This window comes from Ictalurus punctatus, chromosome 16, assembly GCF_001660625.3.
Source record: "Ictalurus punctatus breed USDA103 chromosome 16, Coco_2.0, whole genome shotgun sequence".
NCBI classification, from domain to species: Eukaryota; Metazoa; Chordata; class Actinopteri; order Siluriformes; family Ictaluridae; genus Ictalurus; species Ictalurus punctatus.
The window spans coordinates 10,532,810-10,550,856 of NC_030431.2; the positions used below are offsets into that span (position 1 = coordinate 10,532,810).

The following is an 18,047-nucleotide window of genomic DNA, read 5'->3' on the forward strand; positions in this document are numbered from 1 at the left end:
TCAGTCTAAGGAGAAAACATTATTACATACTTATGAACATATCAGCTTTTTGAGGGTATGTATGTTATGGTAAATATAAAATCAACTGCAGTCCATTTACATGCCTGGTATCTCCATCTTCAGAAGGGAAAACGTTTTGACCAGGAATATTGGAATCCAGCAGAGGGCATCAGAGAACACAATGAAAAAGAAGCGATTGGCCACAGCCACATCTTTGTGCAAGCGATTACGCACATCTGTGGTGTTGATACCGGTCTTATAGATGGAGTAGAACATACTGGAGTAGCAGAAGACAATGACTAGGAAAGCCAGCAGGTTCAGTCCTGTTAACAGAGGAAGGCATGATAAGCTACACACAAGACACAAACACACATGGCTATTTGCTTGCTAATCAGTTTGTTAATCTAAATACATTCTGGGAAGAACTCATTATAGAACTATAAAAATGGGGTGGACAAGGCCACTTCAGGGGTTAAACATACATATACATAAAAATCTGTGTCAAAAACCACCACCAAAAAAAGCTGAAGGCCTATTCCAGTTCTTTCATAGACTATATGGCCAAAAGTTTGCGGAAACCTGATCCATATGTGCTTTTTGATCATCCCATTCCAGTTTTAAATCCCCTCTGCTGTTATAATAACCTCCACTCTTCTGGGAAGGCTTTCCACTAGATTTTGGAGTGTGGCTATGGGGATTTGTATCCATCCTGTTCATCCAAAAGGTGTTCAGCGGGGTTGAGGTCGGGGCTCTGTGCAAGCCACTGGAGTTCTTCCACTCTACCCTTGGCAAACCATGTCTTTATGGAGCTCAAATTGTGCACAGGGGCATTGTCCTGTTGGAACATGTTTGTGCGCCTTAGTTCCTATGAAAAGAAATTGTAATGCTACAGCATACAGACATCCTATACAAGTGTGTGCTTCCAACTTTGTGGCAACAGTTTGGAGAAGAACCACATATGGGTGTGAGGGTCAGGTGTCCACATACTTCTGGCCATATAGTGTATGAAGAAACATTAATTTTGAATGAATGAAGGACACATACTTCTGTGGGAAGGATTTGTAAAAACAGCACAGGTTATTATGGTCAGTGTATCATTAATAGATTTACTGTATACAACACTAGCCAACACAATACACAACACTAGTCTTATCATGTTTACAAGAGCCGACAGCAGCACATCAGCTATAAACAAAAAAGCCGGTTAGCACCTGGTTCACACATACTACCATGCATAAAACTGTATTTTTTTACTTTATTACGGCTTGTATGTTTTTGCACATACATTTCAGGTAAAATACCATTTCTGGAAAAGGAAGGTAAGTCATTTCTGAAATTATTTGAGTGGAAAATTTAAATTGGTGTGTTTATTGTGTGAAATCATTTCAGTGTCTTCTCTGTTGACTTTACTTAGCACTTGATGATAAGTACCTTAGTGAACTAGGTCCTCCTCTCGTATTAGGTCTTCTTTTTTTAATTGGTTTTATTTTTACTGATTTGATTACAGGTCAAACGTACCGCAGCTAATGTTATTAGGTATGTGGATAGATATTGATGTCTGGCAGATTTAACTTAGTCAGTCCCAGGCTGCTTGGTGTGTATAATTAATTTGGTCAGATCCATTAATAAGAGAGAGTCCCCATGACTGCATAATAATTCTCTCTACCAATTGTATTTATAATAGTTGAATCCAGTGACACTACAGTGTAAATAATCCAGTATAGCATTTTCATACAAGAGTGTAAAATTTATAGTACTGCGCATAAGTCAGAGACTAAAGTTTTGTTTTTAATCAAATGACCATAAAGCACCTTTTAATTATTTGGTGGAAAACAATAATGATGGAAAAATTTACAGTATATTATTTCCATTTTCAGTCAGACAGCCAAGCAATGCATATATATGCAGGCCAATATTAAAGTTCCATATGCCAAATAAAATATTTACAGATTTCATAATGTTTTTATTGTTAAAGACATTTGTGTGATTTATGAATAACAATAATGATGGGAAAATGCATTGTAACAGAAAATAACTAAGTACTGCATGGCTGTTTGACTGAAAATTAATTAATGTACTGTACATTTCCCATCATTAGTGTTTACCACCAAATAATTAATAAAAAGTACTCAATTGCCACACACTCCACAATATACTGGATTGACAAGCATCGTCACTTTAACACTACACTTACACTGACACTATCCTTACTTGTCACTTTACACTACTTGTCATTTTACTTATACTACATTTTTAAAAAAATTGTACTGTGAAATTTTCTTATTTTTATTGTTCTTATTGCATATTGTGCACAATTCTATTGTCTTGTCTTGTATTATATTGTTTTCTTATGCCCTTTTACCTTGCTGTCTTGAGAGGAATGGACAAAATAAGAATTTCATTGTACTAAGTACATATGACGAAGATCTTGAATCTTATTGAAAACAATATGGTGGTATCTTTTGCACAGCATTGTACATGTTGTCTGTACCAGAACCATCAGAACAACTCGAAGAAGGCATATACAACCGATCTGTGGCTCTGCACTCTAATATTGATTGATTAACCAATAGAACCAATATGTGAATGGCTGATAGCCCTTTTTTCATAATCATAAGTAAATACAAAAATAAATAAACAGGGGCATATATAAATACAGGGGTGAAGGCACAGTGGGTTGCATTTGTACATTTCCTATTTCAAGCCTGAGCTCCCTGGTTCAAGCCTGCTTTTTCTATTCTCCCTGTTTCCATGTGGGTTTCCTAGAGGTTCTCTGGTTTCCTCCCACTGCCCAAAAATCCATAGTTCCTGGAACAGGCTCCTGACCCACCTCAACCTTGACCAGTATAAAGCAGTTAATAAATTAATTGTTAAGGAAATACAGTAAATGAAAAAACAACAGCAGCAAAATCATTGATTAGGGAAAAATAAAATAAAAATTAGCAACCGGAGGACATCAATAAATTAGCTCATAAGTAATTATAGAACAGATTTCATACTTATTTTACTTGATCAATTTATCAGTTTTAAGATACATTTTTAAGATTTCTAAATATTAGGTTATTTATTAAACCATTTGCATATGAATTATTTTTGTATATACCCTGGATATAGTTATCCATGCACATGTTAATGTATATATAAAAATGTCAGTTCAGCATATGAACTACATTTTTTCCCCTCCAAATTTAAATTGAAATGCATTTGAACAGAATGACAAAAAATCACCAAGGAATATTCCTGTAGAGTAACCCTTCGCGGTGGGCTTCTCAAGCCTATCAGAATGCAAGGGGAAGCAGACTCCATTGCGTCCGTAGTAGTTGCCAAAAAGGTCATCACTTAGCAGAGGGACACCAGCTATAAGCAATCCTAGCAGCCAGATGGAGACAAGCACCACACCAGTCTGCAGCTTCCCAGGTCGTAGATGACTGAAGGGGAACACAATGACCAGAAACTTTTCCAGAGTCAGGTACGTGAGGAGGAGCACGGACACTTCGGAAGACAGCATGGACAGGAAGCCAATGGTGCGGCATTCCTGGCTCTCCATCCACAGCAGTGCATTCCGATTGTATTCACCACGGAACTTCATGTCAAACACCCCCAAAAAGAACAGGTAGACACCCATCAGACAGTCTGCACCTGCAGAAAACAGGAGAAAAGATAGTTTGAGGGAACGCTGCAAAAAAATTATATCTTAGCAAGTGAAGATATCTTTTATATAGGAAAGGTTATCTAATAATTTTCATTTTGAGATTACTATATAACAAGTATATAACCAGTAAGCCTTTTTATAGACATATTTACTAATTTCAAGCTTGAAATGTTTAATTCTATTAGCAGATCATTTAGATATAAATGTTATATAGTCCATTTAAATGGTCTAGTAACAGAAGGTCAAGGTGAATGTACAGTGCTGTAAAAAAGTATTTGCCGCTTCCTGATTTCTTCTGTTTTTGTGTATATCTAATAGTAAATAGTTTTAGACCTTCAAACGATATACAACATTAAACAAAGGCAACCTGAAAAAAACACACAATACTGTTTTTCTTTCTTTATTTTTTTATTGAAGCAAAAAAACAGCTATCCAACACCTATCACCAATGTGAAAAACTAATTGCCTCCTTACACTTAAAATCTGGTTGTGCCACCTTCAGCAGCAATAACTGCAACCAAATGCTTTTTTGTGACTTTCTGGATGAGTCGTTGCTGTGCTCTTGGAGGACTTTTGCCGCAGCTCTGATGACAACAGCGAGTTTACAGCAACTGTGCTTGGTTATACAGAGTTTCTGTTAGGAGAGACCATTCCCACGGTAGATCGATCCATGTGGAAAGCTCTGAAAACATGCACAGCTGCTTACAATGCAGGGCTGCAGACTAGTAACATGGATGAATACAAAGTGGCTTCCTATAACTTGAGGAAGAGAGTGAGGGAAACAAAAAGGAAATGCAGGGACAAGATTGAACCCAGTTTGAACAGGCAGATTCCAGGTGTCTGTACAAAGACAGCCCCCCGCCATAAACAATGGCAGTGCCTCCCTAGCCAATGACGTGATCTTTTATTTGCATTTTGAGGCTACCAGCACCAACACAAACCAGGAAAACCATGAGCAGGAACAATCAGGTCGAGCTGGGGAAGAGGAAGGACTGGACATGAGGAAAGTGCTATACAAAGTTAACACCAGAAGAGAATGAGACCCAGACAACATCCCTGCACCTGTGCTAAAAGTCTGTGCTAAACAACTAGCACCAGTTTTCACCACCATTTTAACCTCTCCTTCAATCATCGGGTCATTCCAACATGTTTTAAGTTCTCCATCATTATTCCTGTCACCAAAACCCCCTGTCCTGTGTCCCTGAATGACTACCGCAAAGTAGCACTCACTTCTATGGTGAAGTGCTTCAAAAAAACTGGTCAGAACTTACGTCTGCTCCTCCCTCCCCATCAGCCAACAGGTCCACAGATGATCAACCACACACCGTTTAACACCACTGTCCCCTCTCACTTTTGCAGAAAGCTCCAGAACCTACTGTAGGGTTGAACTCCTACATGTGACACTGGATCCTAGACTTCCTAACCGGATGCCCTCAGGTGGTCAGGATAGGAAATCACACTTCCTCTATGCTCACCCTCAGCACCAGAGACCCTCTGTCCTCAGCCCCTTCTGTATTCCCTCTATACCAGTGACTGCACAGCCAAACACAGCTCCAACAAACTGGTGAAGTTTGCCGATGAGACAGTGATGCTAGACCTCATCACTAACAACAACAACAACAACAACAACAACAACGAGGCCTACCTAGAGAAAGTAGATGTCCTCTCCACATGGTGCCACAGTAAAAATCTCTCCTTGAATGTCACCAAAACTAAGGAGATGATTATTGATTATGGGAGGAAGCAGGTGAGGAATTACAGCCACCTGATGATCAATGGGGCCACAGTAGAGAGGGTGAGCAGCTTCAAATACCTAGGAGTCCACCTCACAGAAGAGACATCGGCGCCTCAACCATCTACGATGCCTGGCCAGGTCCAATGTCTCTCACAAAGTGTTGAGGGCTTTCTACACTGGGGCTGTGGAGAATCTTCTCACAGGGAGCATCACCACATGGGTTGGCGGCACCACAGCCCAGGACCGACAGACACTAACAATAGTGGTGGGGGCAGCAGAGAAGACCATCAAGACTTCTCTCCCCTGTATCACTACACAGAAGTTTCTACCCTCAGGCAATCTGGCTACTGAACACTTGAAAGTCTGCATATTCCTACCTCACATACAACATACATACACAAAGCAATCTGCACTCTAGAGAAGGAAAAATGTATTATTTTGCACATTGTAGAAACTCTATATACCCTTTAAAATTCTGTATATCTGCTCCCACACATCATATTCTATTAAATTCCATTTTTTCATATCATATTCCCTACAGTCCATTATATTTAAACTTTTTATTCTACAGCCTATTATGTTATTCTACATTCTATAGCATTTTATTACATCTGCTGTATTTTATTATTTTACTACATTCTATTTTATCGTGTGTGTACATCATTAGTCGTTGTTGGTCTGTTTGTTAGTGCACTGCAGGATGAGTAACTAATGAAAAACATTTCACTACATTATATCACACATGTAATATGTATGTGACAAAATAAGAACCCTGAACCATGATTTTGGAAGGTTGGCCACTTCTTGGAAGGCTCACTACTGTGCTAAGTTTTTCCATTTGGAGATAATGGCTGTCACTGTAGGTCTTTGGAGTCCCAGAGCCTTTGAAATAGCTTTGTAACCCTTCAGAGACTGATGTATTTCAATCACCTTCTTCTTCATTATTTCTGGAATTTCTTTCAATTTTGGCATAGTGCGTTACTGTGCAAGACCTTTTAACCAAATTCGTGCCGTTGAAAAAGTATTCTTTAAGTGTTAATTTGATTGAACAGGGTTTGCAGTAATCAGGTCTGGCTGCATCTAATCCATCTGAACCCCATTATGAATGCAGTTTCACAGATTTCGGGAATTAGTAACTATTGGGCAAATACATTTCCACACAGGCCCAGTTGGTATTGGATAATTATTTGCTTCAATAAATAAATATTATCATTTAAAAATTGCATGTTGTGTTTACTCAGGTTGCCTTTGTTTTATCTTAGATTTTGTTTTCATTTCTGAAACAATTTAGTATGAGATATACACAAAAACATAAGAAATCACAGCACTGCACTTTTCTAGCTATGGGACATAATTAAACTCATTTGAAGGGCTTCAGTGACTTCAGTGACTGTCTGCACACATTATCAGCCACAGCTGATTATGGCTCTGGTAATTATCTTCATGCTGCAAAAAGTTCGAACAAAAAATTGCCTGAACCTGTGCAGTCCAGATCTCACAGGACAGGATGCCCCTTTTACTGAGATCACACATACCTCCAAACACAACCCCATACAGATTAAAATGCAGCCATCTACCTTTCTCTGATCATGAGGGTCTTTTGCATCAAATGTTTTCATGATTTATCTTACTGGTCTACTTGTCTCTGTGGCTAATATCCCCATTCATCACTGTTTTACCATAATTCTAACCAAACCCTTTCAACAGTCTCTGTTATGTCATTTATAAATAAATCGCTGGTCCTTTCAAATCTGATCATAGTAACTGAGTGTATGTCACTTGAATGTGTGACATCACCACAAAAACTGTTTGTCAATTAGGTGCGTTTGTGCGTGTTTCAGTAAATGGATGAGTGATGGATGACTTGTGTGTTTCCTTTGTGCAATGTAAACCCACAGCACAGGACTTTGATGCACACTGCATGCAGGTGGTTTTCTGCACGAATGCATGATCGCATTCCAATAACAAAGAGATTTCCAAAGCAGGTGATGAAGGCCATAACCCAGACGGACACTCTTAGGATCATGTTGGCCAATAGGTCCTCAAATGAAGAGATCCCGTCTGTGTTGGGTTTGCACTTACGCACATGTGGTGCATAGGAACAGTACTGAAAATCCTTAAAATATCTGCACAGGAAAAATTGAGGCTGATTAATAATACATACATACACTGGGCAAATCCTGACAGCATTAGCATAGAAGGAACTACAGCACGTACATATAAGAAAGTTTGCCCATGGGGAGGAACATCTTTGTTTGTATATCAGGAATCTCAATGTCCTCCAATCCTCTGCAAAACACAGTCTGATATCACTAACAGTGCTGATATAATAGTAAATATAAACACTTTGCACAATATTATGTAATTTCCAAAGCCACTTATTGTAAAGCCACTTGTGTTAATTTACTCACAGAGACTCAAGCTGAACCAGGTGATCAAAATGACCAGCATGAATGTGCAGCAAAGGATTGTGTGATATATTTCTGCAAAGAAACCCAAAACTGAAATCTATCACTGTAATCATCTAAAATATATTTATTTTTAAATATAAGAATTTAGCAGAATTCTACACCTGCAATAGTAGACAAAGAAACTAACTCACAGTTTCAACAGTGATTTTAAATTCTCAAATATGTTATTGGGAAGGTCAGCAATCCTGTTGCAGGACAAATCCCTATAAAGACAGGAAAAGAAAGGAACACAGGAAATTATGTAAGTAGAAGCATGTGTCTGTTGGAAAAGCAACCCATAATCATAACTGATATTGGATAAGATGAAAATGTACACATGGCACTCTTTCATGTACTCACAGCTCTGCCAATGCTCCAAGTGATTGAAAAGTGTTTTCAGGAAGAGTCCTGATTTTATTCTCACGCAATGATCTTAAAAACAGGAAAAGTCTGTTATAAAAATAAATGATGACTAATGAACACTCAGAACACAGTATCTATGATCATATTTATTTTAGATTTCAAAATCTAAAACTACTGTTAGGAAAGGCTAAAAGTAGGGATAGAATACTTGGCTACATCTCTACTGAAGTACTACATAAAATTTTCAGGATAGTCAAATTTTTAAGAAAACTTATCAGTTGCAAGGTGGCAAAGTGGTGCAAAAAAATGGTATTGGTATCTAACAGCTCCAGGGTCTCTGGTTCAATCCTGAGCTCATCTTAGTGTTTGTTTGGAGTTTCTGTGCATGTTTTCTTTGAGTGAGTTTCCTATGGATTCTCTAGTTTCCTCTAACGTGCCAAAAACATGTGAGTAGGTGGATTAGCTGTGCTAAATTACCTCTAGGGGTGAATGAGTGTGTGAAAGCTGCCCTGTGATAGACTGACATGCCATTGAAAGCCTCCGGATCCACCATAAACCTGACCAGGATATAGCAGCTACTGAAAGTGAGTGAGTGAGTGATCTCTTGCTTTTATGCTACATCTTATGGCAATTGACAGAAAAGGGAAAACCAGAAAACAAAAAAACTCCTGTCCCAAGAGTACAAGTAAATACAAGTAAAACTGGCAATAGCACACAGGAAATGTAAATACTTTGGGCTGTTTAGAAATTCAAGCGAAGACCATGCCTTAACCATATGAATATGGAATTCCTTAAACATATGAATACTTAATTTCCCATCTCTGAATATCTTATTCAATATGACACAAAGGCAGCAGTAAGGGAAAAATGTTCAAAAAAAAAAACAAAGTTAATGATTCATAACCAAGCTGCTAACCTACACGACCACTGAATACTTGACTTTTTGCTATATTGATTGTTTAATTAATTATTTCTGTAATTTCTAGAAACAAAACATGCAAAATTTCATTGGATTATTATTAGCAATGAAATTTACACTCACCGCCCATGTTGATAGGAACACTTGTAAATCAACTAGGTGTTTCACACAAGATGTTGATTGTTTTTTGCACCAATCTGTATAAACTCTAGAGACTGTTATGTGTGAAAATCCCAGGAGATCAATAGTTTCTGAAATATTCAAACCAGCCCATCTGGTACCAGCAACCATGCAACGATCAAAGTCGTAGAGGTCACACTTTTTCTTCATTCTGATGTTTGATGTGTACATTAACTGAAGCTCTTGACCTGTATCTACATGATTTGTATGCATTGTGTTGCTGCCACATGATTTGCTGATTGGATAACTGCATAAAAGAGCAGGTGTACAGGTGTTCCTATTAAAGTGGACGGTGAGTGTAATTTGATCATACATTAACACTATAACACCGGCAAACCTTAAGCATGATACTGAGCAATTTATGATACTTTCCAAATATAACAATACTCCGAGGCATTAAACAACTTACAGTACTGTGAGCTCACTACATGTCATGAGAGTGGAGTAATTCAGCACCTCAATGTGGTTCTCAGCAAAATCTCTGAGTAGAGAAATATAGAGTATTCATTAGATAAAACAAAAAACAACAGAAATGAACAGTTTTAAAAGCAGTTGAATGTGTTACTATTACACCCCTTTAACTGGTGACAAGAAATGGAAATTCAACAATGCAATATACAGGGGCACAGCATATTACTGTCTTGTTCTGACAGAGGTGGACTTATTTCTGTGATGAAAAACATGGTCTATGGTCATGACATAAGACTTAGTACCAGATGTATTGGCATTCAGTCAGTGAATGACTCTTCTAGTATCTATCATTAGCAATCAGCTGAGGCTTTCACACTCAACAAAACAGACCTCAGATTTCTCAGAGAGAGAGAGAGAGAGAGAGAGAGAGAGAGAGAGAGAGAGAGAGAGAGAGAGAGAGAGAGAGAGAGAGAGCGAGCAAGAGAGATTGAGAGAAAGAGAGGACATGGACAGCCCACACAATATAGCAACATAAGCCAATTGAATCCTCATGTGCAAAGGCACAGTATGTTCCATTTCCATTACTCTGAGCAATTTTTAGAATTGCTCACAAGCACGATTCACCGGCATGATCACTTTTACATATATATCTTTTCACAGCCCTGCAATTTAGTACATCAGTTAATTACATGAACTAAATACATAACTACCATAACACCACAAGCATGTCTCAAATCACAACCACTTATTTATCAAAACACCATCATTACTTCTCTTCTAATGAGAACAATCATAGTACAATGACCAAAAAACACTAACAACTGGTGGCATTACAGTAAGTGCACTATATAGGTTCACCTAAAAAAAATTGAATATCGTGGAAAAGTTCCTTTTTTCCCCCCATAATTTAATTCAAAAAGTGGAACTTGCATATATTCTAGATTCATTACACATAAAGTGAAAACGTTCCTTTTTTTTTTTGTTTTAATCTTGATGATTACCGCTTACAGCTCATGGACATCAAAAATCCAGTATCTCATAATATTAGAATAAAGAATTTATAATACAGAAATGTTGACCTTCTGAAAAGTATGTTAATTTATGCACTCAATACTTTTTCAGGGCTCCTTTTGCACAGATTACTGCTTCGATGCGGCGTGGCATGGAGGCAATCAGCCTGTGGCACTGATGAGGTGTTCTGGAAGCCCAGGTTGCTTTGATAGCGGCCTTCAGCTTGTCCTTTAGAACAGCTGCGATTTGACTAAAGATGTTAGCCTGTCGTAACAGTCATATGCAAACATATGTCATTGGTTTTAAATATCGCTGTACGAAGCACATGCACAGATTTGTGAGTAATACAAGGATAAGGAGCGAATTTAGTTCTGATGAAATACTGTTATAGAAGGGGAAATTCAAAGCTCTGAAACAAAAAAAGGCTTGAAATAGTTTACTTTATGTGTAATGAATCTAGAATATATGAAAGTTCCACTTTTTAAATTAAATTATGGATAAAAAATGTACTTTTCCACGATATTCAAATTTTTTGAGATGCACCTGTATATGTATTGATGGTGTGGTATACTTCTTCTCTTTAATTTGTTTTGTATTGTAATTGTTAATTATCCTTACTCTGATATGACATATACCTTATACACTTCACCACCATACCACCTTCTTAGGAACACCTGTACACTTCACATTCATGCACTTATCTAATCAGCCAAACATGTGACAGCAACTTTGATTGTGGCATGGTTATTGGTACCAGACGGGCTGCTTTGAGTATTTCATAAACTGCTGATTTGCTGGGATTTTCTCACACAGCAGTCTCTAGAGTTTACACATAATGGTGTGAAAAATTAAAAACATTGCGTGAGCAACATTTCTGTGGAAAGAAATGCCATGTTGATAAGGAAAAGAGGAAAAGGGTCAGATTGGTTTGAGCTTCCAGGAAGGATATAGTAACTCAAGTAATCACTCTTTACAATTGTAGTGAGCAGAAAAGCATCTCAGCATGCACAAAACATCGAACATTGAGGTGGATGGACTAGAACAGCAAAACACCACATTGTGTTCCACTCCTGTCAGCCAAGAACAGGAGTCTGAGGCTACAGTGGGCACAGACTTACCAAAACTGAACAATTTAAGGAAAAAAAAAAATCACCTGTTATTTTTTCAGTCTTTAGCTGTCCAGTTTTGGCGAGTTGGCACCCATGATAGTCTCAGATTCTCGTATCTGGCTGACAGGAGTGAAACCTGATGTGGTCTTCTGCTGTTGTAGCCCATCCACCTCAAGGTTTGATGTGTTATGCTTTCTGAGATGTTTTTCTGCTCACCATGGTTGTAAAGAATGCTTATTTGAGTTAATATAGACTTCCTGTCAGCCTAAACAAGTCTAGTCATTTTAATCTAATCTCTCTCATCGACATCATTTCAAGAATCATTAAAGAATAGTTTTTGTTTTCTGCACCATTCTGCACTGCACTGCTACCACATGATTGGCTGATTAGATAACTGCATGAATGTGCAGGTGTACAGGTGTTCTTAATATAGTGGATGCTGAGTGTATGACAGAAAAAGTCCTAGAAAAAGGTCATCATAAATTTCCATCTCCTTGGACTTCAAATTAGTATGTGACTGCCTGAGAATGGTGAAGTCCCATGCAAGTATCTGCTTGTTCCCTTTCAAAGGGAACTCAACCTTCAGTATGAGCTTCATGCTGTGGGAAGCACCCTTGCTTTTGACCGGTATTGTCACGTATCAAGAAACTCTGGACTCCACTTCCCATCAGCCACTGCACTGCACTAGCTGTCACATGACCACCTGCACCTGATTCACGTTTTGTTAATGAGCACTCATGTGTATATATAGTCCTTGTCTGCACTGTTTGCTTGTCTTTCGTTGTCCTAGACTCTGGTTGTTTATGTCTCGGTGTTTTGTTTCATGCCACAGTGTTATTCCACGTTGTCTTAGTGTCTTTGTTTCTTAGTATGTTTGTTTCAATAAATGTCATTATCTGCACTTGCTTCTGGCTCAACCTTGATTCGTGACAGGTATCTGAAGTCTGTGTGAAATCATGCCTATTTATTGGCCTGCCGTGGTCAGGTGACATGGCATTTCGTGCATCGCATGATTATAAAATGGTGCCTGTAAACCACGTAATTAGCCTTATTATCTTCAGCAAAGACGGCATTTTGGTCGTTTTTGTGAACCCTCAAACAAAATCTCCTCACTTCCGCTCTATTTAAAAAAAAAAATCTCTTTACTTTTCTGTCCCTTTGAAAAAAAAGAGAAAAGTATGAGTCAGAGAAAGTTCAGGAAGTGTGTTACACCTTGCTCCCATTTTATTACAGAGGGGGACGTACACACTTTCTATCTGAAGTGTCTGGGGGTGGAGCATGCCACAGCTGCCTTTGAGGGGGCTGACTGTGTGCATTGTGAATGCTTTACAGTCTGGCAGGTCTGCTCGTGGCTCGCTCTCTTCTCGGCCAAAGGGAGTTGGGTTTTGGAGCCTCGCAGATCTGGGCCAGCCACTGCCGAGGCAGCCAGCCAGCTCAGGTCCTGGGGATGCCATATGGATCTGAAGGAGGAGCCTCAGACAAGCACTGTTCTATCTCTTACTCTGTTTTCCAGGTCTGACTCTCCGCTTCAGGGTTTTGGGTATGGAGAGTCAACCCACCCTCTCCGAAGAGCCTGAGGGAAAGCCATTGCATTAAAAATGGATAGCAGCTCTCAAGCATATAAAGGGCTGCATGAAGTGATTACTAGGGCTGTAGAGAAGCTGAATTTAGACTGGCCCAGGGAAGAGGAAGTGGCTCGTAGCAAGCTGTATGAGCAATATCCTCAGTGAAAATAAATCTTGCTCACACCATAGAAAACTCCCCTTTTTTCCAGAAGTGCATATTGAAATATCGCACTTCTGGGGGAAACCACACACCAGCCGTATTTATAGGCATTTACAACCTCATTTATAACCAGGTGTGTGGCCATCCAGATGATGCCAACACCTGTGAAGACTGGGTGATACCAACCTTTAATCGTCACAATAACGAGCTCTACGTGTTGCTCTTGGGATAGCAGTGGGCCTGACCTGTTCTGCTCTCTGGGCCTGCCTGGACCATCCTGGTGCCCTGCTTCTGGAGTTCTCATCGCTTCGAGGCCAGTCACTGTTGCTGAGGATGACCCCATATGGACAACCTGGGGACACTTGGAAGCCATGGAGATGGCATTGGTCTGCAATTGATGCGAGCAGTTCTGATGCAGCGTCTTGGGACTGTGGTTGCGGTGATGGTTTTGGACTACAATTGCACAGGCTTTGGTCTCCATCGACAGACAGTTCATGATTTCAGCAGAATAGACTTCATGTTGAGACTGTGGTGAATTTCCTGATTACACAATTCAACTCTTTGTTTTATTGTATAGCACACAGTTATAGAAGTAAATTATTTATAATTACACTATCCGGTGTCACCCAGATGAGGATGGGTTCCCTTTTTGAGTCTGGTTCCTTTCAAGGTTTCTTCCTCATATCATCTCCAGGGAGTTTTTCCTTGCCACTCGTACCGCTGGCTTGCTCATTAGGGAAAAAATTATCGATTTAAAATTTAGATCTGAAATTTATATATTTCTATAAAGCTGCTTTGTGACAATATCCATTGTGAAAAGTGCTATACAAATAAAACTGAATTGACTTGAATTGAATCGTGGGGAATGAACAGTATGGGTATTTGGCTATGCTGAAGGTGGAGGAGGCGCTTGCGAGCTACCTCTTTCCATCAACAGCAGGGAATTTAGGGGGGCCAGCTTTGCCTTTCAAGCCGTGAAAGACCATCTCAGCGTTGGTTGGCAAAGCCTATGCGGTAGGGGGTCTTGCTTTTGGGTCACTGCATAAAATGGAATACCAAGCAGACCTGCTGAGTGAGCTCGATAGAATTGGGCCGGCATATCGGCCGGCCATTCAATGGGTATCTTGGTTGCGGTAGAGAGGCACCTATAGCTCAACCTCTCAGGGATGGCGGAGAAGGATAAGGTCTCCTGCTGCCTCCCCCCATGGAGAGCCAGGCGGACCAGGCAACCACAGTCTGCTAGTAGGCCTGATCTGAGAATGATCATTAATGCCAAGCAGACAAAGTAGGAGCAGTTCTGATGGGCTGCGGAGACAAGTATCAGGGAATGTGAGGTTGTAAGGGCAGTTAGCCCCCAATATTACTGTAGGGCCTCCCCTAGCCAATGTCGTCCCAAGTTTTCAGTCTTCTCTGGTCAGCAAGCTGTCACAGGGCAATAAAAATCTGATGATTTCCCTCCAACAGAATGTGGAAGAGTTACCGTCACTAAAAAACCATCTGGCAGAGTGGAAACTAATGCCAAATCTGTCTCCATGGGTTCTGTTCATCATAAAAAAGGGTTTCTGGGTCCAGTTCAGAGCTCGACCCCCCCAGTTCAGAGGTGTCCTCACCACAGTAGTCAGCACAAAGCAAAGCCCAATGTTAATGGAGGAGGTAAGATCCCTCTTGGACAAAGGGGCCACAGAACATGTACCCCTTTCTCTGAGGGAAGGAGGCCTTTACAGCCATTATTTCATGGCCCACAAAAAAGATGGGAGTATGTGGCCACTTTTAGATCTGTGCCATCTGAACCGTACTCTTCGGACATACACATTCAAGATGTTGACATTCAAACTTATCATTCCACAGAGTCAGTTCAAGGACTAGTTTGTGTTGATAGATGTAAAAGACAAATATTTCCACATTAAATAATGCCCAGTCACAGGAAGTTCCTGAGGTTCGCATTTAGAGGCAATGCATACCAATATTGAGTTCCTACTTTCGGTCTAGCTTTATCCCCTCACACCTTCGCGAAGTGCATAGATGCCACTCTGGCTCTCTTGCGACTCAAGGACATCCGTGCACTAAACTACCCGGATGAATTGTTAATTCTAGCATGATCTAGGGAGTTGGTGATTCAACATCGAGATTCTCATCCATATGAGGAGCTTAGGGCTCAGGTTGAACCCCAAGTAAAGTATGCTTTCTCCAGTGCAGAGGACAACTTTTCTAGGGGTTATATGGTATACTACTATGATGAGCGTGTCCCAAACATGTGTAGGGTCAATCCAATCAACATTGAGCAAGATAAAGCTGGGTCTGGGCATCTCCTCCAATCTCTATGAGAGACTGTTCTGGCTTATGGCAGCAGCAGCCAATGTCGTACCCTTGTGCTTACTACACAGGAGACCGTTTCAGTGGTGGCTGAAAAGTCAATGAGTAATCAGTGTCATGTGGCAATGCCTATATGCCTATGTGCACTATAATCACAGGCAGGGGCATGGTCTTAGATGGCTGTCCAGCTCACGGTCTCTGGAGCAGCCCTAATCTGGAGTGGCATATAAATCGCATAGAAATGTGGGCTCAATTGAGAGGTCACCATGTATTAGGTGTGACAGACAATACAGCGATGGTCTTATATATCAACCACCAGGAAGGGTTATGATTGCCCCCCTGTTCAGGCAGGCACAACTAATTCTTCTCTGGGTGGAGCGAAAGTTTTTATCAGTGAGTGCAATATACATTCCAGGCAACCGGAATGTGGGGGCAGACATCTTGTCAAGGCAGAGACTGAGGCCTGGGGATTGGAGGCTCCATCAACAAGTGGTGAAGTCCGTATGGCAGAAGTTCGGCCAAGCGGAAGTGGATTTGTTCGCCTCTGAGGAGACAACACACTGCCCGCTGTGGTTCGCTCTCACTCCTAATGCAGCATTGAGGCTGGATGCCATGGTGCACATGTGGCCGAGGTCAGGTCTGTACACCTTTTGCCTGATCGCTCTGTTCCCACAAGTTCTAGCAGGAGTTCACCAAGACTGTCTACGTCTACTGCTAGTAGCACCTTACTGGCTAGCTCGAATATGGTTCTCAGAGATATACCCCCTGCTAGACGGCACTCCCTGGGAGATTCCTGTTCAAGCCAGATCTAGTGTCTCAAGCCAGAGGGTTGATTTATCACCCTCTGCTGGAACTACGGAAACTGTCGGTCTGGCCCCTGAGGGGTACCAGCTCATAGATTCTAGTCTCTCAACCGAGGTTGCAGAGACAATGTTAAACACTAGAGCTCCATCCAAGAGAAAATTGTATGTGCTCAAGTGGTCATTTTTATCTCATGGTGTGAGAAACTTCAGTTAGACTCAGTAAACTGCGCAATAGCTACAGTCTTGGAGTTCTTACAGGGATATTTCTCAGCAGGGTTGGCCTTCTACAATTTGGGTCTATATGGCTGCCATTTCAGCCAGCCATGCCCCTATTGCTGTAGCCTCTGTGGGGCAACATCCTCTAACATTGAGGTTTATGCATGGTGTCAGGCGGCTGAGGCCCATCTGCAGACAACGCATACTTTCCTGGGACCTATCTGTGGTACTGGAAGGTCTGTCAGGCACCACATTTCAGCCCTTAGACTCAGCCTCAGAGAAGCTTCTGGCTCTAAAGGTAGCTTTTCTGCTGGTATTGACATCTCTCACACGAGTAGGAGATCTTCAAGCTCTCTCTGCTGCCCCTTCCTGCCTTGACTTTGCCGCTGGATTATTCAATTAAATTCAATTCAGTTTTATCTGTATAGCACTTTTCACAATGGACTTTGTTGAAATGCAGCTTTACAGAAATATATAAATTCCAGATCTAAATTTTAAATAAATAAATTTATCAATAATGTGCAAGCCAGAGTCAATGGTGGCAAGGAAAAACTCCGAGATGATATGAGGAAGAAACCTTGAGAGGAACCAGGCTCAAAAAGGGAACCCATCCTCATTTGGGTGACACCGGATAGTGTAATTATAAATAATTCCCTTGCATAACTGTGTGCTTTATAAGAGTGCAACTGTGTAGTTACAGTGAGGGAAAGAAGTATTTGATCCCCTGCTGATTTTGTACATTTGCCCACTGACAAAGAAATGATCAGTCTATAATTTTAATGGTAGATTTATTTGAACAGTGAGAGACAGAATAACAACAAGAAAATCCAGAAAAACGCATGTCAAAAATTTTATAAATTGATTTGCATTTTAATGAGGGAAATAAGTATTTGACCCCCTCTCAATCAGAAAGATTTCTGGCTCACAGGTGTCTTTTATATAGGTAACGAGCTGAGATTAGGAGCACACTCTTAAAGGGAGTGCTCCTAATCTCAGCTTGTTATCTGTATAAAAGACACCTGTCTACAGAAGCAATCAATCAATCAGATTCCAAACTTTCCACCATGGCCAAGACCAAAGAGCTCTCCAAGGATGTCAGGGACAAGATTGTAGACCTACACAAGTCTGGAATGGGCTACAAGACCATTGCCAAGCAGCTT

At 40.4% G+C, this 18,047-nt stretch overlaps 1 protein-coding gene across 5 annotated transcripts in view; it reads right to left on the reverse strand.

The window, feature by feature from the left end:
- rxfp2a (relaxin family peptide receptor 2a) overlaps positions 1 to 18,047 on the reverse strand; it is a 141,510-nt gene that overhangs the window by 7,727 nt on the left and 115,736 nt on the right. For 4 of the 5 annotated variants that reach the window (XM_053686675.1, XM_047160690.2, XM_047160689.2 and 1 more), the window contains 8 exons: positions 9,709 to 9,780; positions 8,198 to 8,287; positions 7,990 to 8,061; positions 7,799 to 7,870; positions 7,605 to 7,676; positions 7,284 to 7,513; positions 3,229 to 3,639; positions 105 to 323 (listed from right to left, as the gene is read on the reverse strand). In XM_053686675.1, the coding sequence (XP_053542650.1) occupies positions 105 to 323; positions 3,229 to 3,639; positions 7,284 to 7,513; positions 7,605 to 7,676; positions 7,799 to 7,870; positions 7,990 to 8,061; positions 8,198 to 8,287; positions 9,709 to 9,780 (1,238 nt within the window). The remainder of the gene's footprint in view (positions 1 to 104; positions 324 to 3,228; positions 3,640 to 7,283; positions 7,514 to 7,604; positions 7,677 to 7,798; positions 7,871 to 7,989; positions 8,062 to 8,197; positions 8,288 to 9,708; positions 9,781 to 18,047) is intronic. The other variant, XM_017489992.3, reaches the window with a different exon arrangement.